Here is a 27,493-nt window from a genome sequence, read left to right as displayed (position 1 = left end):
TTGGCCCTTGCACCTCTTGTATGGGGACTAGCAAAGATCTTGTTCAGCACTTTCTTCATAGTCACCACTCCAATGCCCATCTCTCTCGCCAAGGTCTGCATTGCCCTGCCTGGTCTTGCCGCACCTTTTTTTGTAGATTCTCAACAAATTTCATTGTGTGGACAGAGTCAGGACACCTGCTATGATCCTTCCTGCTAGCCACTGCTTCGACATCTCCATCACAATTCTCCAGCTCACATCTCACAGCCTTCACTGTATTCAGGGAGCACTGAGCTGCAGCTAGGTTTTCCGAATTTTTTAATCCAACGCGAATCATCATGATGCAGGTCAATCTCTTCCAATATTCTGGTGCTTTCCATTCGTCCATGCTCTCTAGCTCTCACACCCACCAATAGTACACAGAATGAGCTATCCATTGCACTTTACCACTGTTAAATCCTTCAAATGGTTCTGAATTGACAAAAGATAAAAAAATTATCAAATTTATCCCGAACACCCTGTATACATACACAGTAACATGAACCACTCTACATACATACATACATATACCAAAGGCTTTTTTCCACCCTCTTCCCTCTGGGCAAACAGGTGAACCGCTCTAAGGAAATAAAAATCGGTAATGCATTGACAGAAATGCACCCCAGATTTTTCGGTAACACATTGACGGTAACGCACTACCTGTCTGGCCGTAATATGCTCAGCTCTGCAAACCCTACACCAGTCAATAACATTGTTCAACTTAAGTTTGAGTCATAATTACTCATAAGTCAGCAATGCCAGAACAGCTGCATCCCTATTCCTAGCAACCGATTTCGAGTTCTGAATAAATCTAATGCCCATTAGTTTGCACAATTCCAACTAATTGGTGTTGAATTTACACACACTTGGCATCAGGCAACAGAATTTCAAGGTTAATGGTCTAAAACAGTTTCTTTTGGCTAGCAACTGACCCGTCATCCACAAGGAGCTAAGATGAGAGGGAGGAAAGGGTGGTGGATGGAAGTGGAATGGGTAGGAACGAAATGTGTGGGAGTGGTTATGTGGCTCTTGTCTTGGCTAGCTCCCTGATATGGGGGGAAATGCCCTAGTTATACAGATAGATAGAAATAGGGTATGACTCATAATTCAAAAAATCTTATGAGTTGGCATGAACTGTGCCCTATTATGGCGATTTATAGAAGGTTTACTGTACGTGTATTTACCGAATTGTAGTATACAGGAACGGAGCAATGCTTGTTGGGTCACATCTCCTATTCTTTAGTTTTTTTTTTTTTTTATTCTACCTAACCTCAAATTCATGTACACTTCCAACTTGATCTATATCCTTGATTTCTAATTATCATACAGTAGACCCTCGATATACCGGATATCAGATATAACAGACAAAAAATCTGACCGGACAATCCCTCGCTTTAACGGATTTTCCTCTGTTATAGCGAGGGATCCTCGGTTATAATGGATCTTCAAATATAATGACAGACCCGTCCCCATATCATCCGTCATAGCAAGGGTTTACTGTAATTTCTAATACTACTCATTTCTAATACCATACAAATTTCGGGATATGACAGATATATCGACAGACCCGTCCCCATATTGTCCATTATATCAAGGGTTTACTGTATTTAGACTTTAACTCGTGTATTGTTTAGCCACGGCTATATCACCTTTTAAGTATTCCACATGTTCATGCATCTATGAATTATGTGTGATGTATGAAAGAACACATGTAAACAATACAAACTATACAAACCATCCTTTATTGAATGCCTCCACAAATCCCAATTCCGCTTCTCTGCAAATGTTGGACGTGTCGCCCTTCCTCCTCGTCAGGTCAGCCACGTGCAAGTGGAACTCCGTCACCAGTTTGTGGTACTTGTGAGCTCCTTCCATCGTATCTCTGCAATGCCGTCACATCATATCAACAACAGGGACATCAATCTTTCTACACAAGTTTGCAAACATAATAGAAGTTAAGATTTCCTGAGAGAGAGAACTGGAATTCTCTATATATCAACCTGAGAATATATTTTTAGAATTTCTCCTAAAATATACCTCCCTGGATACAGATACGTCACACAAATACGTACATAATTCCGTCATGGACATGGGGAGGTCCAGATAAGTATTTCTCGGATACGGTGATTTTTGCTAAATTGTCACTCCCTTTGAATGCAAGCCATAAAAGGTAGGTCGTTTACCCACAAGGTTGTCAATGTTGGCATCTTGATTATATTCATTTTGTAGTTGTAACTAAATGGCCCCCAAATTCTGTGAACTGGGTTGATCACATTTTCTCTGTTTATTATTACTAAGTGAAAGAGAACGAGTAATATAGCATCCGTGACACTTTATATTTTATAATGCGAGTAGTGTGATGCATCAATTGTTGTACCTCAGGCATCCAATGCTGTTTGCGAGAATTTGACTCGTATTGAATAGGTTAACGCCCCATCTGACGATTTGATTTGGTTTAACATCATGAACTCCCCCTATCAGGAGGCTAGGATGGTGCCCCTTACAGAGGACTTTGTAGCCTGGAATTTTACCATGCCCTTGGTCCAACTCGCTGGTGGCAGGGTTCAAACTGTCAATACCTTGACTTTTGGTGCAAGGAGTGATGCTCTATGAGCATCCCCATACGAAGTCGAGGTAACAAGCCTATTTTGACTTGGCATGAGGGGACAGAGAGGGGGGGTCAGGGTTACCGAATTAATGAAGAGGCTTTGCTGTGGATGTGCTGTCTTGCGACACTGCTTCTGACCCAGGGCAGTGGACAGTATACAGGGATGAGTCGTCATCCAGGAGGTGCCGAGATGAAATGGAGGGAAGAGGGTGGAGGGGAGTGGAGTGGGTGGGTCTGGTTTCTATACCTTTGTTTTCTGGCTACCTCCCTTATAAGAGGGGAAAAAAGCCTTTGGTATATGCATGTATGTACCTTGTCTCATAACTGGGAAGAAGCCTCTTGGCATATAATAGATCTATTTGTATATATATACCAAGGAATTCTTCCCCCATATAAGGGGGGTGGCCAAGTCACAGAGACACACCTACTCCCATCCACAACCTTTGTTTCCCTCTCCATCTTAGCTCCTCTTGGATGACAGGTCATCCCTGTCTCCTGCCCACTACCTGGGTCAGGAGCAATGCAGCAAGGCACAGCACATCCACAGCAAGGCCACTTCACTTACATAGTGGCTCCCCCTCTCTGTCCCCTCATGTGGAAACAAGACAAGGGGAGAAATCCCTTTGCTTGTGTCAAAATACCATCCACACACAACCATTTCCCACCATCCCATGTTCTTTCTCTTGGTATATAATGTAACTATCATAAGACTTAATTTTCTTTCTTGAACTCCCGTGTAAGCACATACATACATATACCAAAGGCTTTTCCCCCTTTACAAGGGAGGTAGCCAAAAAGAAAAAGGCATAAAAACCATTCCCACCCATTCCATCCCTAATACACTCCCCTCCCCTCCACCCTCTTCCCTCCCTCTCATCTTGGTACCTCCTGGATGACGGGTCATCCCTGCATCTTGTCCACTGCCCTGGGTCAGAAGCAGTGTCGCAAGACACAGCACATCCACAGCAAGGCCGCTTCATTAAACCGGCGAACCCCCATCTCCGTCCCCCCATGCATAAAAGGAGAAGACGGAGAGAAATCCCTTCGGGCTGCGTCAAATTTTGCTCACACATACTGCCTCACCCCCCATCCCCCCACCCATTCCACCTCATGCATCACAACATCATCAATATACCATTCTCCATTCACCCCTGTCTTCTGTCCTCTCCCATCCTTCCTCAACAGACATTCCCCTCTTCCCCAAAGCCCCCTTCACCCCATCCATCCATCTCATCCTAGGACATCCCCTCATGTTCACTCCCTCCACATCTGCCTTCCATACCTCTTTTACTAGTCTTTCTTCACTCATTCTTTCCATGTGTCCAAACCATCCTAATACTCTTTCATCAACCCAATCAAGACACATACCAGGCTTAAATACATATGAAGAAGGTATATTCATTTCATACAAATTTTCCTGTTATGCTATGTTCATTATTTCTTTTTATCTATTGAGGAAGGGAGGGAGGGAGGGAGGGGTGCTGAGTGGGAGTGCAGTGGGCAGGGCCCTGACGAGGGTAAGTCCCCCCCCCCCCCGGGGCGAGTCCAAAAGTGCCCCCACCCCCCTCCACACACACACCACCACTACCATCACCACCTTCCACATCTGATGGTCACTGGCACGATTCACATGTCACTTTCATCCACAAAACAATGTTTATACACACAACTCAAAATAAACAAATCATGCATTAAAAGTACATTAGGGGGAATTTGCCTTACCTTCTTTTCACCAAAGATCCCCCCCCCCCCAAAATAAATAAATAAAAAAAATAAACAAGTAAATGCCACCTTGGGGCATTGCCCCCACCTGCCCCTCCCCTTGTTGGGGCCCTGGCAGTGGGTGAGGATAAAATGGGTGGGAATGGAATTATACCTTTTGACTTTGGCTACCTCCCTTGTAAGGTGGAAAAAAAAAAAAAAAGAAAAAAAAAACTTGGTATATATATATATATGAGTACTTATCTATTTACTTTTTTTTTTCTTTCATTTTCTTTTTAAGAAAATACTGACCTGTGTGAATGTCCACAGAATCTCCGAGTATGCTGGATGCCATAGCAGAACACTCAACGTGCCACCCGGGTCACCCGGGACCCCAAGGCGAATCCCAAGAGGGTTCTCTAGGTTTGGAAGCCTTCCAAAGGGCAAAGTCGTTGGCGCTTCTCTTCTCCTTCTGGTAGTCTTCCGATAAAGACAATCTCCCTCACCTTCCTGCAACACTTCTTGGTTGCCGTAAGCTTCTGGTACCAACTGAGATCGAGCAAAAAAGTCGACGATTAATTTTACATACATACATATTATACCAAAGGCTTTTTTCCCCCTTACACAGGAGGTAGCCAAAAGAAAAAGGTATAGGAACCACTCCCACCACCCATTCCATCCCTATCACACTCCACTCCACTCCCCTCTCCCTCCCTCTTATCTTGGCACCTCCTGGATGATGGACGATTAATTGTACTGGACCAATTATGTAAGCCTTAATCCTCTTCATAATGGGGTAATTCAATCAGTGTACTTTTCCCTCGACTCTGAATATTACAAAATATGGGAAAGTTTCGAAAGTCTATTTACCTTTTATAACCTACTGGGGAACATAGTGGTATTATTCTAATCCCCTAACATAGTCTGACCAGTTAACACACAACTAAGTGGGTGGTACTATAGTGTGAGGTCTACCTACCGCCATATGTCACCTACCCAGGTGCAGCCTGAACTCTACCGCGTGATCTGCGTTGTTCCTCCGGGACGCTCCCCTCACCTGTGGTCCAATCAAACATGTGTCCTACCCAAATACATAAAAAATGTGACCTGTCCACATGACCTGACCTGACCTAACCTATTTGTGTCAGTCTTAGAAGATGTACAAAGTATGTATCACTAGAATAAATGTATGGAAATATATGATAACATGTTTATTTTTACATTTCTTCCTTTAATATAAATGTAATTAGAAATCCAATTATCTATCCAAGCTGCTCCTAGGATATGTACAAAATACGTGTTTATTGCTAAAATAAATGCATGGAAATGGTAGACCTCACGCTATAGTAGCACCACTAAATGACTGTCTAAATTAGAATTACAGACTCTGGAACAAAGAAAGGTAAGAGGAGACCTACTATCTATAGAATCATGAAAGGAATGGAAATCTTAGATAAGAATGATTTATTGAAATGGGACAATGAAAAAACAAGAGGACAAGAAAAAAATAAAAAAAGAGAATTACTAAAAAGAGATCTGGAGAAGAAAAAAGCTTCCCACAAAATGTGATAGATACTTGGAACAAATTAGACAAAGAAACGGTGTGTACAAACACTATTCAGGATTTAAAGAAAAAACTTGGTGCTGAAAGATACAAAGACGGGTCATCACAAGCATAGCTTCCTTCCTGTATAATACAACTAGGTAAATACAGCACGAATCATTACAATGGACTGAGGGAGACTGAGTGACAAACGAGAAATGCTTTGACCTACCTTAGCATAGTAATGTGCTTTGTCTGCGTCGAATTTGGCGACGTCAAAATAGACCGATCCATTAGACGAATGTGCAAAGCCATTGAGAATAATCTTCTGTACAAAGGCTACAATTTCCGGCACATACTCAGACACCCTCATGATGATGCCAGCAGGGAGCACCTGCAAGAGCGTCAACAGTGTGTAAGTAAATATGAAATACCATCAGTTGACATCATCCAAGTTAAAAGGTGAATTCTTACTAGAGCTAAACATAGATACATACATACATACACCAAAGGCTTTTTCCCCCTTACAAGGGAGGTAGCAAAAAAAAAAAAATAAAATAAAAATAAAAAAAGGCATAGAAACAACTCCCACCCATTCCATTTCCTATATCTTCCACTCCCCTCCACCCTCCTCCCTCCCTCTTACCTTGGCACCTCCTGGATGACGGGTCATCCCTGCATCTCGTCCATTGCCCTGGGTTATAAGCAGTGTCGCAAGACACAGCACATCCATAACAAGGCTGCTTCATTAAATCGGCGACTCCCCCTTCTCCGTCCCCTCATGCGGAAAAGGAGAAGACAGGGAGAAATCCCTTTGGGCTGTGTCAAATTATTTCTCACACATACTCCCTCAGCCCCCATCCCCGCTAAACCAATTTTAAAATATAATTAACAAAACAACTCCTATGTCATTCTCTCCTGCAATCCTCCGTAACACACGAACCAACTACGGCTTTGTGTGGTCAGAGAAGGGAGGACGAAAAAAAAAAAAAAAAAAAAAAAATGATCACCTGAGGAAAAGATCGCACTGGATCAGGAGTCAAAAAGCTTGTTCCCACACCTGTCCTTACATTGAGAGCTTTCATGTTGTTGTTGAAATCGTTCTCATGGTACTGCTGCAGGGCCATGAAGATGCTGCAGGGCCATGAAGATGCTGCTGTCCATGATGGCATGTCCTTCCACTGCGTCGAGCCACTCTCCGAGAACGTCGTGGCTTGCATCCATGAGCGACTTCTCCTCCCCTATTGCCTCGCCATTTGATTTGTCCACCACCTGCTGAAGCCTGGACAGGGGTTCCTTCACCTGCAAATGAAATTGTTCGTAAAACGAGGGTGCGGCTCCACGGCTAACATGACGTAAAGATGGACGAGCAAGTGATAGGTGGGGAAGGGTAAACGAAGATGGGCTAAGAATACGTTTATTGTCCTAACGCTTCAGTCTCTATGACCCAGTCCTCCGAAGAAGGTCACAGAGACTGAAATGTTAGGACAATAAACGTATTCTTAGCCCATCTTCTTTTACCCGTCCCCAGCTATCACTCTCTCATTTGTCTCAAATAATTCTTAAAAATGGATGAGTAAGACTACAGTCTACTGAAACACTCAACAATTTCTGGGTCCCCAGAACTCCCAAAAGATCTCTCTGGGAAAAAACTTTGGACTGTTGGTCTTTAGTGTGTTAGTGTGTGACTGTTTCCATGAAAGTGGGAAGGGAATACCCCTTTTACCCCATCCATCCACCTCATCTTTGGTCACTCCCTCATGTTCACTCCTTCCACTTCTGCCTTCCATACCACTTTTACTAGTCTTTCTTCACTCACTCTTTCCATGTGTCCAAACCATCCCAATACTCTTTCATCCACCCTATCTCCCAACTCCCTTTTCCACCCCACTCTCCTCCTCACTTCCTTTCTCACTCTACCCAGCCTAGTAACCCTTAGCATACTTCTCAGACATTTAATCTCAAACACATTTAAACTCATCTCTTACACTCCATGTTTCTGCCCCATACAGTGTTATCAGCACAATCACCCCATTATACAATCTCCTCTTAGCATCCATTCCCAAGTGTCTATTTCTCATTACACTTTTTAATCCCCCAAGGCATTTACTTGCTTCTCAGTCTACATTCTACCTCAACCTCCACTCCTCCCTTTCCTGCCACATTTGCCCCCCAAGTATCTTTCTCCCTTAATACTCATTTCCAAATTGCTGCCACTCTCTCCCCTTGTACATCTCATCACCTTTTACCCACATTTACCTTCAACTTCCCTTCTTTTGCACACCTTCCCAAACTCCTTCACTAACTTCTTTAATCCCTCCTCTAACCCTGCTACAAGTGCAGTGTTGTCAGCAAACAACAATTGGCTTATCTTCCATTTTTCTCCATTTTCTTTAACCATCTCCAATCCCTGACCCACTACCCTTGCATTTACCTCTCACACCACCCCATCCATGTACAAGTTGAACAGCCATAGTGACATGACACATCCCTGACGAAGTCCCACCTTTACCTCAAACCATTCACTCTATTTCTAATCCTAACACAAGCTGTACTGCTCTTGTAAAAACTCTAGACTGCTCTAAACAGCTTTCCTCCTATCCCATATATCTGCAGTACCTCCCACAGTGTCTTCCTGTCTACCCTGTCATAAGCCTTTTCCAAATCCATAGAAGTAAAAAAAAAAAAAGAAAAAAAAAAAAAAAAAAAAAAAAAAAAAAAAAAAAAAAAAAAAATCTTTACTTTTTCCTATAGCTTTCTCATATATCTGTTTTACCACAAAAATCTGATCTACACAACCCCTTACTGTCCTAAACCCACACTGTTCCTCACCAATTACTCCCTCTGTTCCTCTCTTAATCCTATCAATCAAGACCCTCCCATAAGCCTTCCCGACTACACTCAAAAAGCTGATCCCTCTGAAACTACTACACTCACACTTCTCCCCCTTTTACTTGTAAAGCAGAATTATACAGGCACTCCTCCAGTCCTCCAGCACTCTACCTTCTCTTAAAGAACCATTGAATAACCTCATCAGCCAATCCACCATAACTGTACCTCCGTTCTTCATTCTGCATGGCATCCATCCAACCCAGATGCCTTACCTGCTCTCATCATCTTAACAGCTGCTTTCACTTCATCCTTCCCTATTTCTCCATTTTACTCACTTATCACTCTCATTTTCTTAGTGCTTCCCACTGCAACTACCTTTCCCTCCCTATCCTCCTCCAAATTTAGCAACTCCCTTAAATACTCTGCCCACCTTCCTCTCACTGCCTTCTCTTCCATTATCATCTCTCCATCTGCACCTTTTACCTTTTCTTCTCGACTTGATTTGCCTCCTCTTCCTCTTTTAGTTTCTTTTCAAAACATCTTTTTATTACTTTCAAGGTTTTCTGTCATACTCTTACCCCATTTCACATCTGCTCTCCTCTTTGCTTCCTTTATCTTATGCTTAACTTCCTATCTCTTTACTTTGCACCTCTCATACGATCCCCTCGTCCTAATTTGCAGCCAATCTATGAATGCCAGCTTCTTCTCTGCTACACCCTTCTTTGCTTCCTCATCCCACCATTCACTACCCTTCCTTCTATTTCTTCCCGCCCTCCTTGTTCCACACACAATCTTTGCACACCTTATGACTCCCTCTTTGAACCATCCCCATTTCTCCTCCACTCCTAGCCCTACTCTATCCTTCACTCCCTCCCACTCCTCCTTCAGCTTCTTCTTGTACTCCTTCTCCTTTTCCTTTAGAGTTCACTCTAAGCACCTCCCAACCTTTTGTCCTTTTCCTCTTTCTCCATCTATCCTCCACTCTCAACTTACCTTCTTCCAAAAAATGATCTGATATTCCCCCACCCTCTCCCCTTAGTACATGTACATCCTTAACTCTTCCTATTATACTCCTACCTACCACTACATAGTCCATTAATGCTCTATCTACCACCCTTCCATCCACCACCCTCTCCCATGTGTATTTATGCTTGACTTTCTTCTGAAACACTGTGTTTGCTATCATCAACTCTCTACACACATCATCAACTCTCCACTATTTTTCTTTCCCCTCACTCCACATTTCCCAACCGCTCCGTCAATTGGTTTATTTCCTACCCTGGCATTAAGGTCTCCCAGTACTACTTCATTGATGTTTCTCCCTAATCCCTCTAGGCACTCATTTAAATCTACCAAAAAAGCTTCCCTTTCTTCTACACTCTTCTCACTACCAGGCCCATACGCACTTTACAAAAACCCACATCTCCCTTCCCAGCTTCACCTTCATCCACATCAACCTTGAAGAAAACTCCCTTCCATCCACCACCCTCTCCCATGTGTACTTATGCTTGACTTTCTTCCTAAACACTGTATTTACTATCATCAACTCTCTTTCAAGACACATCTCCATCAATTCTCCACTACGATTTTTACCTGGAACTCCATACTTCCCAATCACTCCATCTATTGGTTCATTTCCTACCCTAACATTAAGGTCTACCAATACACCTACATTGACATTTCTCCCTAATCCCTCTATGCACTCATTTATATCTACCCAAAAAGCCTCCCTTTCCTCTACACTCTTCTCACTACCAGGCCTATACGCACTTAAAAAAAACCCACATCTCCCTTCCCAGCTTCACCTTCATCCACATCAACCTTGAAGAAACCTCCTTCCACTCCACTATATGCTTACTTATCTCTTCACTTCCTAGTAGAGCCACCCCTTCTCTCCCTCGCCCTCTCTTCACTCCTAAGAACCTCCCAACTACACTCCCAAACTCAGACTCGCCCTTTCCTCTCAACTTAAGTTTCACTCAAAGCCGACCCATCCATCTTCCTTTTCACAAACATACTGCCTATCTCTTCCCTTTTACTTTCATCTGTACCACATGCACACACATTAAAAGACCCAAACCCTAGGCTACTGGTTGGAAAACTCCCAGACCTTCTTATGCCTTTACCTTTTCTAGGAATGTCCCCTTTGGGGCTACAGGTGGCAGGACTCCTTATCCCATCCCCTGTCCCATTTTTTGTTGCCTCTTACGACAAAACAATATAGTGAGCAAAAGCCATACACAAATTTAAGAGCAAACTAGACACTGCTAGATACAAAGATGGGACACCACGAGTGTAGCTCCACTTCCCATACAACACAACTAGGAAAATACAGTGATGTCAAAGTCACTTCACATCCGAGGTGAGCGGCAGTCGTTACTCAGAACAGATGCCCTTTTTACCCCTTATTAGGGAGGTAGCCAACCCAAAGGCCACTCCCATCCACCACCCTCATTTCCCTCTCATCTTAGCTCCCCGTGGACGAAGGGTCTTACGTGTGCACGCCCTAATTCCCCCACCTTTAGCAGCGGCAAACCCATAGTACTGGACTCATTCATTCTCTTGGGGAACTTGCACTTGAACATAACATAAGAACATAAGAAATAAAGGAGACTGCAAAAGACCATAAGGCCTACACTAGGCAGCTCCGTATCCATCACCACCTGTCATCCCCATCCATAAAGTTGTCTAATCGTTTTTTAAAACAACTGATAGTTTCAGCGCTTACTACATGGTTACTAAGTTTATTCCATTCATCGACCACCCTATTAGTAAACCAATTCTTGCCTATTTCCTTCTTAAATCTAAATTTGTCCAGTTTGTACCCATTACTGCGAGTCCTGCCCTGTTGTTTTATTATGATGACCTTGTTTGCATCACCCTTGTTATAGCCTTTGATCCACTTGAACACTTCTATTAGATCACCCCGCACTCTGCGTCTTTCCAGAGAGTGTAAGTTTAGGTGCCTAAGCCTCTCTTCGTAAGGCAAATTTCCGAGTCCTTGTATCATTTTGGTCATTCTTCTCTGTACTGATTCTAATGAATTTACGTCCATTCTGTAGGACGGAGACCAAAACTGTACCGCATAGTCAAGGATGGGTCTAACTATCGCTAGGTAGAGTTTAATAATTACCTCTGCACTTCTATTCGTTACCGTCCTAGCAATGAAGCCTAATGCGCTGTTAGCTTTATTTCTGGCGCTAATACACTGCTTCCTGGTTTTAAGGTCCGGACTCACCAGAACTCCCAAGTCCCTCTCGCACTCAGATTTTTCTAAAAACGTGTTATCTAAGTTGTATCTATTTTCGGGGTTGTGTAGCCCTACGTTTAACACGCTACACTTAGAGATATTGAAGTTCATTTGCCACTTCACCGACCATGTTAACAGCTTATTAAGGTCATCCTGCAGAATCTGGGCGTCGTCTCCTGACCTAATTAGGCGTCCTATTTTAGTGTCGTCCGCAAACTTACTAACATCACTATTTAACCCTTCGTCTAAGTCGTTTATATACATAATGAACAACAAGGGACCCAAAACCGAGCCCTGGGGAACCCCGCTAGTAACATTGCCCCACCTAGATTTTATTCCATTTATGGTGACCCTTTGCTTTCTGTTACTAATCCAAGCTCTAATCCATTCTAACACTTTTCCTCCTATGCCATGGGCTTTGATTTTATTTAGTAGTCTCTGGTGTGGCACTTTGTCGAACGCTTTGCTAAAGTCAAGGTAAATAACATCGTAATTTTCATTGTTGTCTGCCGCCTTATATACCTTAGTGTAAAAGGATAGAAGATTAGTCACACATGACTTACCCTTGGAGAAACCATGCTGTGAAACACGAATTAAATTATGCCCTTCAATTGTTCTCTGAGTCTACTTGCACTTGGCACAATTCAAGAGGTCAGCGGCATTCTTTGCACCGCAGTGAAGATCTGGACACTTCTAACCCGTTTCTGATGCGGCAGTGGATGCACCTGCTGGCACAAACAAACTCGTGTAAAAATCAGACATTCAAAATCCTACTCAGCCAAAACGGGGAGTCACTATTATAATTTTCTTTTCTAATCCATCTACAAGGAGGCTATATTCTGACAAAGATTAATCAAAGTTACACAATTCAGTTTATCCAACAAAGCAATGAAATAACCTTCCAATATATGGTTACAATTTAAACTACAAACTTAAAAACTATATATGATAAGGAATCTTTCTAGTTGTATCAAATTTAATATTGTACTGATATACTAAAAAAAAAAAAGTAATAAAAAATATATGTATAAATAATAAAGTAATAAAAACTATATTTACACACACATATATATATATATATATATATATATATATATAACAAAATAATACATAGATATACCAACAGCTTTTTCCTCCTTACAAGGGAGGTAGTCAAAGGCATAAATCCACTCCCACATAATAATAATAATACATATAACCCTAAAAATGCGACAATGCCCAAAGCATGTTCCAGGAATCAAACTAATTGGGCTAATGTATGGCTCATATACACATACATATACATACCAAAGGCTTTCTTCCCCCTTACATTGACCACCACGACATGAACCCCCCAATGAACACATTAATACACAACACTATTATACTCCACAAAGAAATAAATCTTAAAAGATTGCAGATCGCTGAAGCTGTATCTATCACAACTCAACAGCCCTCCATCAACATACAACAAGCCACAGACTTCATCCTCCCATCAGCCCACCCCCAGGAACACCTTGCCCACCAACGATCTCATAGACAACTTGACCCTGAACCCCCTCAGGAACATAGTGGTTGCCAGGACCCTCAGCAACACCAATACCCCCATCACACAGGACCAAGAACTAGAAGCCAAGCTAGAGCTTCCTCTTTGCAGTCTGTGATGAGAATGATGACCTTCCCTATCCCTCCTAGTGACCTCACCCAGGGACTCCTCTCAACATCCTCTACTCCGCCTAGTGATCTCTCCCAAAGTCATTCTTCTTCCTACACCACCTTCTCTTGTGACCTCACCTAGTGACTTCCTCGGACCCTGTCTTTTCCCGGTGACCTCACCTAGGTACCTTGTATACTCATCTATAGGTCGAAATCTTAAGGAAAAATATTTAGGCCAAAACCTAGGGGTCGACCTATACACAAGTAATAATCTTGTTAGGTTGAAATCCAGACATGACAAGAAAGGCTAGGAAGAACTCTTACCTTTTCTTTAGGTTCAGAAATCAAAATATTTACCTACTAGTTACTACCAGTAAACAATGGGGACATGAAATACACGGTATGTACCAAAACATGTGAAATTCCTTCTAGGTTGTTAGGTTAGGTTGAAATCCAGACATGACAAGAAAGGCTAGGAAGAACTCTTACCTTTTCTTTAGGTTCAGAAATCAAAATATTTACCTACTAGTTACTACCAGTAAACAATGGGGACATGAAATACACGGTATGTACCAAAACATGTGAAATTCCTTCTAGATACGGTAACCCCATACTGTGGGTTTACCTGTTTGTTAAAATTCTTAGCACAGGCAAGCTTATTATATCATGTATACTATTATAGTGCCCATAGTTGGTTGAAAAATAATAAAATGCTGTGATATTCTCAAATTTAGCTTTCTATATGGTATATATTATTGTTACCATTACCAAAACAATGTAACACGAGACGCCTTGTTGTGCTGTCCTGCTACACAACAAGACGTCTCGTGTTGCCAACCAGCGACATTGCCACCAACCTGACACATATTTTAAGAACCACCAATTTGGAAGTAGTGTGCCAGACAAGCAGGACGATGAAAGACATCACGAAGACGAAAATACACAACAACCAAACACTGGGCACCAAAGCTGGTGTTTATCGTATTCCGTGTTCAGGATGTGATAAAGTTTACATAGGAGAAACATCACACAACCTGAATACAGGAATACGTGAACATCATTACGACGTCAGACATGATGTCACCACCTATGTATGTGTGACACATAGAAACAAGGAAAACCATCTTATGGACTGGAAGAATGCAGAGCTGCTGATAAAAGAACCAGACAAAATCCGCAGGAAGTGTTTAGAAGCAGCGATCATTCAAGGAACGAACACTATTGAACAAAATAGGGGTATGTTCAACATCTCGCCCCACATAATTCCCCTAATACCCATGGCCAGCAAAAAAAATTAAAATATTTAAACCACCCTTTGTGAACATTTTGTCCACGGACGTTTGGGCCAGCATTCTCAACCTTTCCCAGTGTTCAATCACCCTCCTCCTCCTCCTCTTCCTTCCCCCCATTTCTTTTCTCTCCCCGTTCCCTCCTTTCCCCTTATTTAATCTCAAGCATATGTATCTCAACTTGTACTTGAAAAGGCTGTAATAAGCGAAACATTGTACAAATAAAGGCTCCGTCCTCATATGGTGTTTAACTCGTCAGTCTTGTCGGCAACTGCTACTTTCATGAAAAAACAACAACTTGGTAATCTGTTCAAGTTTTTCACTCTGCTGAAATGGCAACTTCAGTGAAACTTATTAGATATTAAAATCAATCAACTTGAAAAAACATAAACCAAAATACATCAGAATTAATGAAGTGAAAAAACCATAATAATCAATTGCTATACCAGGCAAGCCACGCCACTTCAAAGCATTAAGACAGTGGAATGCTCAAAGCACCAAAATAAAAACAAGCCACTCGACCTATGCATGAGGTATATGGAAAATTCTAGAGTTTTTGGCCAAAAATGGGGGGTCAACCTTTACACGAGATCGACCTATAGAGGAGTATATACGGTACCTTCGGTGATCTCTCCTACTTCCAACTTTCCCTGCTTCAAAAAGCGTGACGGTCAGCTTACTCTTCATCGATAGTAGACCTTATAGCCATCGGAGTTGTAGTTCTCGCCCTGAAGAAGCCTCTGCAGGAGGCGAAAAAAATTAAGTTTTCGGTGTCAGCTTTTTGTACTGTTACATAATATTATTATATTTTTCGGCATTCATCAGCATCATTGACATCATGAATGATTTTGTTCATACTTTGAACTATGGAGAAAAAAAGATATTCTTCCAACTGAAGAAGTTGTATCTTAAAATAGCCAAAGCTATTAGCGCAGTTGACTTTAATCAGAATATATATATATATATATATATATATATATATATATATATATATATATATATATATATATATATATATATATATATGGAAATAAACACCACCGAAAGGACTTGAACCTTTGGCATAGTGACTGCTTATTCTGAAACAAAGGCGATAGCATCAAGCCACCAAGGCTGTACTATAAAAGGAACCACCATCTCAACCTGGAGGTTCCCTGACGGTACTAGGCCAGCTCGGTCTCTATTCTAATTTCACCAAGTCTTTATTATGGCAAGCCCTCCAATAAGCTGTGTCATTTTGACAAATGCTATTGCCTTTGTTTCAGAATAAGCAGTCACTACGGCAAAGGTTCAAGTCCTTGCGGTGAAGTTTATTTCCATTTGTCAAAATAACACACACACACACACACACACACACACACTTCAACGAATGGACGGCTTAGAAGACGTTCTGAAGAAAAGTGAAGTCTGTGGATCCCAACGCAAAGAGAAGTGCCTAGTGTTTTTGCAGGGTGGGGGGAAATTGCTCGTGGAGTAGTGGGAACGTAGGGAAAGAGGAAAAGGGGAGGGATTACTGAGGGAAATGGAAGGAAATGAGGAGGGAGTAGACTTTGCCCAGCCAGACAAGCGGAAGGTAAACAAAAGACTTAGCGAGGATCAAATGTCTAATAAAAATGTAAAGATTAGAAGTATAGAGAGGAGCAATACAGAAGAAAGTGACGAGAATATGTTCCAGGGATTTCAAGAGGGTGGGGGGGGACACAACCCCCCCCCCCCCCGACTGATAAGACTAGAGGAGAGAGTTGATAAGGTGATCGAGGACTTGGAGCGTAAGTTAGGTAACGTAGACTCCATTTTCCAAAGAATTGAAAGGTTGGAACAACTAGAGAAGGCTAACAGAAACTTAACTGAAGAAATAGAGGACCTAAAAAGACAGTTAGGAAATGTAAAGGAGGAGAATGAGAAATTGAAGAAGAATAGTAATGAAAACAGAGAGAAAATAGCTACAGAAGCTAAAAATTGGAGAATAACTCAAGAAGGGAATAAGGTTTCATTCACTGACATAGTCAAACAGCAATTGAAAGAACATAATGAAGACTCAGTTATTAAAGTGATGAGACAGAAGGAGAATATAGTAAGAGAATTAGCTGACAAAAAGAAATGTATAATTATATTAGGAATGGAAGAGAAACATAACCCAGATAGAACCGCAAGAATCAAGGAGGAAAATGAAAGAGTAAGCAGTTTATTAAAATTAGTCCAGGAAGATGAACCAGAAATTATAAAGGAAATTGAGGAAAAATTCAGACTCGGAAAATATAGTACAGATAAGACCAGACCAATTAAGATTAAATTCAGGTCACAAACAACAGCAGAGAAAATTCTATCCAAGACAGGGAAACTAGCAACAAATGATCAATATAAAAAGGTATGGATAAAAAGAGAAATGAATAAGGAGGAAAGAGAGGCAGAAAAGCAGAAAAGAATTGAAGCTAAGGCAAAAAACGAGGAAAGAACGGAGTCAGAGAAAGAGAGATTCTATTGGAGAGTAGTGAACATGAAAATAAAGCAGTTCGACATACTAAAGAAAAACATAAGGGAAACAGAGAATACAATGGAAGTGGCAGAAAACTAAGAGTGTCTTACACAAATATAGATGGATTGATAACAGGATTGAATGAACTGAATGATTATTTGAAAGAAAAAGAACCGGACATAATGGGAATTGTAGAAACAAAATTAAAAGGCCCACTACCACCCAACAGTGTAGGACATGATACATACAATTATTGGATTAGAAACAGAGAGAAAAAACAAGGGGGTGGAGTTATGTTCCTGACTAAGAAGGATATAAACGTGAAAGGTGTCATATATGGAAAGAATACAGTAGAGATGATTATGATAGAAGTGGAAGACCGAGATAAGAAGAGCAGACAATTTGTGATCAATTATGTGCCTCCGAAAACAGCCTCATGGGAGGAGAGTGAACATAAAAGTATGTTAGAGGACACAAAGATAGCATTAACTAAAATAATGGAAGACGGAGGAAGAATAGTTATGATGGGCGACTTTAATTGCAAAGAAATCTGCTGGGAAGAAATGACAGTAAAGAGTGGTGATGACTCATGGGGAAATGCTCTACTTGAGATGATTACTGACCATTCAATGACACAATGGATACAAGAGAACACTAGGTATAGAAATGAAGAAGAACCATCGAGGCTAGACTTAATAATTACATCTGAACCTAGAATAGTGGACAAGATTGAATATAAAACACCAATAGGTAAAAGTGACCACATATTGATTGAACTGGAACTTAATGAAGAAAAATATATGAAAAGAAATGAACAATATAGAAAAGGAAGAATGATGTATGAAAAAACAAACTTTGATAAAATAAGAGAATTCTTCCAACAAGAAAACTGGGAAGAAATATACAAAGAAGAAACAACAGTGGAAGAGAAATGGAATATTTTGACAAAAATTTACAAAAAAGGAGTGGAAAAGTATGTCCCAAGACAAAAACAAGAAAAAGAATATGTAAAATGCTGGTACAACAAAAGTTGTAGGGAGTTAAAAGACAAAAGAGACAAAGCCTGGAACAGATGGAAAAAAGACAGAAGACCTGAAAAATGGAAAATATATACTGGTTATAGAAATGAATATGTACAAAAGTGCAGAGAGGAAAAAAGAAAATATGAAAAAGATGTTATAGAAAAGTGTAAAGATCAACCAAAACTATTCTACAGATTTGTAAACAATAAACTGAAAAACAAACAAGACTTAGAGAAATTAAGACAAGGAGGAGTTGAATACACTGAGGAAATGGAAATGGCAGAAATTATGAACAAACATTTTAAATCAGTGTTTACAAGGGAAAATATACAACCTGAAGAGATTGAGTGGAAGGAAAAAGTCCCCCCTATGGAAGAAATAGAAGTAACAAAGAATGAAATATTGACACACTTGGGTAATTTTGATGTCAGAAAATCGCATGGGCCAGATGAAATAGCAAACTGGATTCTGAAAGAATGCAGGAATGAACTGGCAGACAAAATACATAGCATAATAAGCAGTTCCTTAAAAGAAGGAAAAGTTCCAGAAGATTGGAAAAAAGCAAATATAGTACCTATATATAAAGGAGGAAATAAAGAAGAACCTACCAACTATAGACCAGTCTCTCTAACAAGTACAATAGCAAAAATATGTGAAAGAATTATCAAAAGTAGATGGGTAAAATACTTGGAAAAAAACAACGTACTAAATCCAAGGCAATTTGGATTCAGACAAGGACGATCATGCGTCACCAATTTAATATGTTTCTATTCAAGGCTAATAGATATAATACAAGAAAGAGATGGATGGGCTGATTGTGCATTTCTAGACCTAAAAAAAGCTTTTGACAAAGTACCACATAAGAAGTTGCTTAAGAAATTAGAATATGAAGGAGGAATACAAGGTAAATTGCTAAATTGGATGGAAGACTTTTTGCAAGAAAGAAAAATGAGAGTAGTGATAAGAGATCAGCACTCAAAATGGAATGAAGTAATAAGCGGTGTCCCGCAGGGAACAGTTCTGGCCCCAATAATGTTTGCTATATATATTAATGATATGGATGAAGGAATTGAAAGCTATATGAGCTTCTTTGCAGATGATGCAAAATTACTGAAAAGAGTGAAAACTGAAGAAGATTGTGAATCACTACAGAGAGATCTAAATAAAGTACAAGAATGGAGTAGGAAGTGGGAGATGGAGTTCAATACAAAAAAGTGTAGTATAATGGAATTTGGAAAAAGCAAAAACAGAATAACAGGATCATATAATTTGGGAAAAGAAGGAATAAAAAAAGTAGAAAATGAGAAGGACCTGGGAGTCATTGTTATGAATAATATGTCACCTGAGAAACATATAAATAAGATTTTTGGAGAAACTTATAATTTAATAAGAACAATCAAAGTGGCATTTACATACCTGGATGAAGAAATGGTGAGGAAAATCCTAATCACCCTGATAAGACCAAGATTGGAATATGCAGCAACGATATGGTCACCAAGTACAAAAAAATGTATAAAAAAACTTGAAAGAATACAAAGAGCAATTACAAAACTGGCACCAACACTCTCAAAACTATCATATGAAGAGAGACTACAAAAACTTAAACTACAGACACTAGAGCAAAGAAGAGAGAGAGGAGATTTGATAGCTATTTACAGAATCATGAAAGGCATAGAAATTACTGATAGAGAGAATCTGATAAAATGGGATGACAGAAATACAAGAGGACACGGAAAGAAAATAAAAAAAGACAGCTATAGAAGAGATTTTAAAAAGAACAGCTTTCCTCACAGAGCAATAGACAGTTGGAACAAGTTAGATGAGAAAGTGGTGTGTGCAAAAACAATACATGAATTTAAAAATAGTTTAGATAAAATGAGATATGAAGACGGGACTCCACGAGCATAGCTCCCCTTCCCGTAAAATACAACTAGGTAAATACAACTAGGTAAATACACACACACATAGAAGAGAACTGAAGAAAAACAGTTTTCCTCATAGAGTTTTGGACACTTGGAACAAACTGGACAATGAAATAGTATGCGCAAAAACCATTCATGAGTTTAAAAACAAACTAGACACTGCAAGATACAAAGGCGGGACAACACGAGCATAGCTCCCCTTCCCGCAAAATACAACTAGGTAAATACTAGGTAAATACACACACACACACACATATATATCAATGGCTTTTTCCCCCTTATAAGGGAGATAGCCAAAAACAAAGGCATGAAATCCACCCCCACCCATTGCATCCCCAACACACTGTACTCCCACTCACCACCCCTCCCTCCCTCTTTTCTTGGCTCCTCCTGGATGATGGGTCATCCCTGCAATCCGCCCACTGCCCTGGGTCAGAAGCAGTGTCGCAACACACAGCACATAATAATAATAATAAATAATATATGAAATTATAATAAATGGTACCACAGCACATAATAATAATAATATAAAGAATAATAAAAAATAGTTACAAACATTAAGAGAGGAAGGGATTTGCTGGAAAGGTACAATAAGGGCAACGGATGACGGGGGAGGAATAATATTTGCCGTTGCCTCGAGATTCCCCGACTGAAATTCTGCAGACCCAAAAGGGGAAGAGTCCCTTGGGTTCTCCCTTACAGAAACACTTGGAATGTTGTTCGTATTGTATTGACATGATATGTTTTCTACGTCACCAATGGTAAAAGGAGGAGGAAGATAAGGAGGGGGAGGAGGATAAGGAGTGGAGAGGGAGGAGGATAAATAGGTGAAGGAGGAGGAGGCAGAGGATGTGGTGAAGGAGTAAAAAAATAGCATAGACTCCAATGTGACTTGATACAGGTATTTAAGATTCTAAAGGGAACTGATATCAAGTGATCAAATTTTCACACTGAATGAGAATCAGACAAGAAAAAATTATCTCAAACTGTCAGGAAATATATTCAATTTGGAAGTGGGTAGAAACAACTTTGCCACCCATGTAGTTAATGAATGGAACAAACTTCCTGCAGAGGCAGTGCAATGTAGTTCAGTTCGAAGCTTTAAGATTCATTTAGATAAACACCTAACCAAGATGCTGTAATGCCTGCCATTTATTTTATATTGTTTTTTATTATTTGCTTGATATTTATCATCAATTATCTGTCAATTTATTATTATTTACCATTTACCTGTTTGTTCATTATTCAACTACACCTATGCATTTATTCATCTTATTTATTATCATTTATATTACTGTATTATCATTTTAATTTATTTTTCTTTTATTCATTTATCATTATATATTTTCTGCATCCGATCTAGTTATGGACCAAAAGGTCTCCTGCCACCATGCTCCTCCTTTGTAATCCTTTGGAATGAGGAGAGGGCAGAGGAGGGGGAGGAGGAGAAGAAGGCAGAAGGGGAGGAAGAGAAGGCAGAGGAGGAGTAGGAGGAGGAGCAGGACAAGGAGGAAGCGGAGGAGGAAGGATGATAATGAAGAGAATGAGGAGGAGGAGTAGAAGAATGGGGAGGAGAATGAAGAGAATGGAGGTCACGGTTTATTTTATTACTTATATTACGACTTTTGAGCAAAGAAGAGAGGCGACCTACCGACCATCTATAGAATCATGAAGGGCACAGAAATACTCAAGAGAAGACTTGTTAAACTGGGCCAAGAGAAACACAAGCGGACATGGAAAGAAACTCAATAAACATTATTATAGAAGAGATCTGATGAACAGTTTCCCACATACAGTGGTGGACACTTGGAACTGGACCAAAATATAGTGTGTGCAAAAACCATTCATGAATTTCAGAGCAACCTAGACACTGCGAGATACAAAGGCGGGACACCATGAGCGTAGCTCCCCTTCCTGTAAAATACAACTAGGTAAATACATACACAAACATCGCAGAGGCAGTGCAATTTAGAATAGCTCAAAGCTTTAAGATTCCTTTACATAAACACCTAGAAAATATGCTATAATACCTGCCATTTATTTCATTTATTAGTTTATTATCATTTACCATTTTTATGTATTATCATCTATGTTTATTATTATCTACATTAATTAATTACTCATTTCATATTTATTGATTTGTTTATTTTATTTTTTTTTGTATCTGACCTAGTTATGGACCAAAAGGTCCCATGTTAGGATGCTCTTCCTTTGTAATGACACCCTGCTTATTTCTTTTCATCAGTATTTATCATTCATTAGGAAGCTCGCTGGCTGAGCGGGTTAGGCCATCATTACTGACAGCGAAGGTCGAGGGGATGGCAGTTCGAACCCTGCCATCAGTGAAGTTGAACCAAGGGCATTATGGTTCATTAAATTCCATGCTACAAATTCCTCTGTGAGGGGCACCGTCCCAGCCTTCCAATTGGGGGGAGTTTCAGTTTGTGTTGTTAAACCATATCATCATCGTCATTATTAATGATTGTAGGCCTAATTATACTTGAAATAAAATCGGTCAATTTATAGTTTCACCTAACCAACGATTTTCATGTGTGGCTTATGTGTTTCTGGTGAGAAATGTTGTGAAATGAACAATGGTGTACATCATTTCCGTCGCAAATGCATACTTTTCAAGTAATTAATTATTGAAGTTGAACTATGTCTACATCTCCCCAACGATGTGGGGGGACCTTTGGGAAATCAGGGTTTTTTGGGTTGGGAGCACTAATAAATTGAGTAATGTATATTGCAAAACAAGTATAAAATGAACAAGAACACAAAAAAAAAAAAAAAAAAATCACCTTTGAGGCCTGGGGTGTGGTCAGCTAACACGAGTGGTAGCCATGTTTGTTTACCAATGATTCAAATTATTTGTTGTTATATCCACTACATTTAGTGAAGGTCACTCCATCCGCGCAGGAGTTGCTAACCATAAACTAACGTAACCTAACCTAATGTAACATAACCTAACCAAACCCAACGTAACCTAACCAGACGTAATTTAACCTACCCAAACCTAACCTAAGCAAACCTATTCTAACGTAACCTATCCAATCCTAACATAACCTAACCCAACCAAACCTAAATGAACGTAAACTTACCTAACCTAAGCAAACTTAACCTAACCTAAGCAAACCTAACCTAACCTATCCTAACCTAACCAAACCTAATGTAACCTAACCTAACCAAACGGTTAGGTTACGTTAGTTTACGGTTAGCAACTCCTGCGCGGGTGGAGTGGCCTTTGCTAAATGTGGTAGATATAACAACAAATATTTTGAATTGTTAGTTAACAAACTTGGTTACCGCTCGTATTAGCTGACCACACTCTGGACCTCAAAGGTGAAATTTATGTTTTTTTAAATCTTTTTTTTATGTGTTCTTGTTCATTATATATCTGTTTTGCAATGCGCATTACTCGATTTATTAGTGCTCCCCACCCAAAAACCCCAATTTCCCACAGGTCCCCCCAGACTGTTGGGGAGATGTGGGCATAGTGCATAAGTTCAATAATTAATTACTTGAAAAGTACGCATTTGTGATGGAAATGATGTACACCATCGTTCATATCACAGCATTTCTCACCAGAAAAACATAAGCCATATATCAAAATCGTTAGTTGGGTGAAACTATAAATTGTCCAACTTTTGGCTGCCTTGGCCTTAAAGGGCTTTTACTGCCCTGCAAAACTTCTTTTGCTGTTCTGGCTAACAGATGGTAAAATTCTCCTGCTAATGTGACATGTCCTTCAGGGCTCTGAAGAAACTAATCATCTAATGCACTTAAAACAATTACTCCAAAGCAGGGGATGTTACTTATTTTCTTTTTAGATAATAAGACAGTGCTATCACTTTTCATTTGTTTCTTTAATAAAATGAAGAAAAAGTGAAAAAAAAAATATATATATATAGGTACCCCCACAAAATTTTCAAAAAAAAATTAACCTTTATATTATTGTTGCATATGAAAGACAACTTTATTAGAAACAAAATGCTTTTTAAATTTTTGAAATAGCTTGAAAAATAAGGGCGATACGATTTTTTGAATTATTTTCTTAGCCCGCATTTTTGGCTCGACTTTACCATAACAAAGTGTTAGAATTAAGGGTGGTAATTTGTAAAGATTTCGTTGAAGAAATACACATTAACTCTAAACCACTGGTCCAATTTTATTAAAATTCGGAATACTTGGGTTTTATGGATCAACAAATCACATGAGCATGTCAAAAACAATGTGAGACATCTCCATCATACCATATTTGCCTTTTCATGGCAACCATGAAGCTGTCGCTAAACGCCGACCGAAGTCGACCGACGCCGACCAAAACCACACAATGACGGTTTTTGCTCAAATGCATAATTTATATATAAAAAATAGCACATGGTTGCATTATTTGACCTATTTTCTTTAAAATGGATAATTTCCACGTAAAATGATCGAAGAGAAGTTACGTTTTTATCCTCTGAAAAATTATCAGCCGGCAACCAACGCCGACGAAACCCAAACAATGACGTTGGTTGCCGGTTGATAATTTTGTAGAGGATAAAAACGTAACTTCTCTTCGATCATTCTACATGGAAATCACACATCTTAAAGAAAATAGGTCAAATAATGCAACCATATGCTATTTTTTATATATAAATTATGCATTTGAGCAAAAACCGTCATTGTGTGATTTTGGTCGTCAATGGTAATAGTAAACAAAATCGAACGCGAACTGGACGCATCAGATTCATGGTAGAAGTAGTAGTAGAAGTCTTCTACTACTACTACTAGACTAGACTAGTAGTAGAAAGTAATCAAGTAGTAGTGTGTGTCAAGACTAGTAACTAGTCTTGACACTTCTCATGGACATGGCATGATGGTGATGTGTAAACAACAACAAACACGAACTGGACGCATCAGATTCATGGGTGATATAGCTAAATTCCGGGGACTTTAGCTCAAACACGAATAAGTCAATGATATTAAGCTTCTCAATTCCGGGAGAAAATAGGTTGAAAAACTTGTTTGTGTAACTTAAAATTATGTTTAGACATTCCTTACCTTAATATTTTTACTCGGAAAACTATGTTGCCGAGTTTGATAACCAAATTTCCGCTTAAGCCGCTGAAAAAAATTTCTATTTCAAGAATTAGCCTTACACTTGCAAAACAACAAGGTAATTTGAATATCTTGCGCATGTGCAAAGCGCGGAAAGCATTCAAATTGAACTAAACAAAAGCTAGTGGGCCGCAACATTTGGCCATGAAAACAACACATGATCGACAGTGGCACCGCGCGCGGATTCCGGGGTACCTAATATTATATATTTGCATTATGATTATCATGGGAAGTAAAAACCTACCCAAATCTATAAATAGAAATTATTCCCCTATCATATGATATGAGCAAGTTTAACAACAGCCACAATCTCAGTAATAGAAAATCAAATACAATTATAAAGGAATTAAATACAGCATATTGATATTTTAAATGTGCCATTTACCTAATCTTAAATCAGGTAAGACTGGATAACTTGTTACTATCTATATACCACTCTCATTGATAACTGCAACCTCTACCATTTTTGTACAAAGATCTAATTAAATCGAAATAATTTCATTTTTGTACTGAGTCACAGTCGAAAGCTACTGGACAGTCACAGTGACAATCATCATGATTGTGACTGTCCAGTAGCTTTCGACTGTGACTCGGTACAAAAGTAAAAGTCAGTGACAATGCAGTCAATACAGAATTATTCACAAATATATATTTCTACATTGCATTACTTTTACATGTAAGCCAAATCAGTGTACTATTCTTATTTTTCTTCCAATATTCAGTATTTGAATCATGACTTTAGATTTTATATGAATTGATCGACACAGCAGTCGACTGGTCCTCCATAACCATTTGTTAAAAGTTATAGAAATTCCACAAATTTTAAATTATCAGTTTTGTTGATAATGATTCAACTTTCAGTTAGCTATTGTTGATGTCACTATTTCTTACCTCTGTAATATCTGGGAGAAGGTAACAGGTTTCAATCTTTATACTTGGATGTTTATACCATTTCCTTTCAATTTTGAATAATTTAGTAACCTTTCACCTTTCAGTTTTCTCCCGACGCTTACATTCGCCAACTGTGTTTCAATGCGCAGTCGCATTTGCTAAAAATGCAACGTTTGATATATGAAATTAAATATTTCATAGATAGTTTTCACTGTGAAGGAATATTTGGGAAAACAAGAGGAGTTATTTATTAGACTGAATAACATAGCGTGACAAATAATATGTATGTGTATATACACACACACAAAATACAGACCAATATGATAATATCCCTTACAAGCACAATTGCAAAAATATGCGAAATAGTTATTCAAAAAATGGACTAAACACTTGGAAAAGAACAAAATATTATGCCCCAACCAATTTGGATTTAGTAGTGGAAGATCATGTACTCAAGATAATAGATTGATAGACATAATACAAGAAAGAGATGGCTGGGCAGATTCTGCCTTCCTGGACCCACAAAAGGCTTTCGACAAAGTATCACACAAAAAACTACTAAGAAAAATTGAACTAATAGGTGGAATACAAGGAAAAGTATTGGAATGGATGGGAGACTTCTTGAAAGGAAGAAAAATGAGTGATACTAAGAGAAAATAACTCAAATGGGTAGGCATGATAAATATACCCTCAAGGCTCTGTATTAGCTCCAATAATGTTTGCTATTTATATAAACGACATGGATGAAGGAATTAAATGCTACATATACTTCTTTGCAGATGATGCAAAACTATTGAAGAGAGTGAGTAAAGAAGAAGACTGTAAATCTTTTCAGGGAGATCTGAACAAAATCTGGAATTGGAGTAAAAAGAAGGAAGAGAATTTCAACATTAAAAATGTAGTATAATGGAATTTGGAAAAAAAATAGAATACCCGGTAAATACAAAATTGGAACAAAAGAAGTTACAAAAGTAAATTCAGAAAGAGCCTTAGGAGTGATCATTTTAAATGACATGACACCAGACAAACATGTAAACAAAATAGTTGGAGAAACCCACAACCAAGATAAATGAAAATGGCCTTTAACTACATAGACGAGGAAATGGTGAAGAAAATACTAGTTACACTGATAAGACCAAAATTAGAGTATGCTGCGTCACTATGGACACCCAGTATGAAAAAAATATATATAGAATTCAAAGA

The 27,493-nt window shown here is 39.3% G+C and overlaps 1 protein-coding gene across 9 annotated transcripts in view; it reads right to left on the bottom strand.

Moving 5' to 3' along the window:
* LOC143022663 (uncharacterized) overlaps positions 1 to 26,430 on the bottom strand; it is a 42,808-nt gene extending 16,378 nt beyond the window's left edge. For 3 of the 9 annotated variants that reach the window (XR_012966117.1, XR_012966115.1, XR_012966114.1), the window contains exons 1-6: positions 26,291 to 26,430; positions 15,496 to 15,616; positions 6,881 to 7,172; positions 6,103 to 6,264; positions 4,640 to 4,876; positions 1,754 to 1,900 (exon numbers count right to left, since the gene is read on the bottom strand). Coding sequence is in view for 1 of the 9 variants with exons in the window: in XM_076180994.1 (XP_076037109.1) it covers positions 1,754 to 1,893 (140 nt within the window). In the remaining 8 variants the exon portion in view is untranslated. Of the gene's footprint in view, positions 1 to 1,753; positions 1,901 to 4,639; positions 4,877 to 6,102; positions 6,265 to 6,880; positions 11,219 to 15,495; positions 15,617 to 25,784; positions 25,844 to 26,290 lie in introns of those variants that run through there. The other 6 variants (XR_012966121.1, XR_012966118.1, XR_012966116.1 and 3 more) reach the window with 6 other exon arrangements.
* Positions 26,431 to 27,493: the final 1,063 nt, after the last annotated feature.

Source organism: Oratosquilla oratoria, unplaced genomic scaffold (genome assembly GCF_046742065.1).
Source record: "Oratosquilla oratoria isolate Oo_2021 unplaced genomic scaffold, ASM4674206v1 SCAFFOLD135, whole genome shotgun sequence".
Classification (NCBI taxonomy): domain Eukaryota; kingdom Metazoa; phylum Arthropoda; class Malacostraca; order Stomatopoda; family Squillidae; genus Oratosquilla; species Oratosquilla oratoria.
This window is presented reverse-complemented; position numbering and strand designations above follow the sequence as displayed.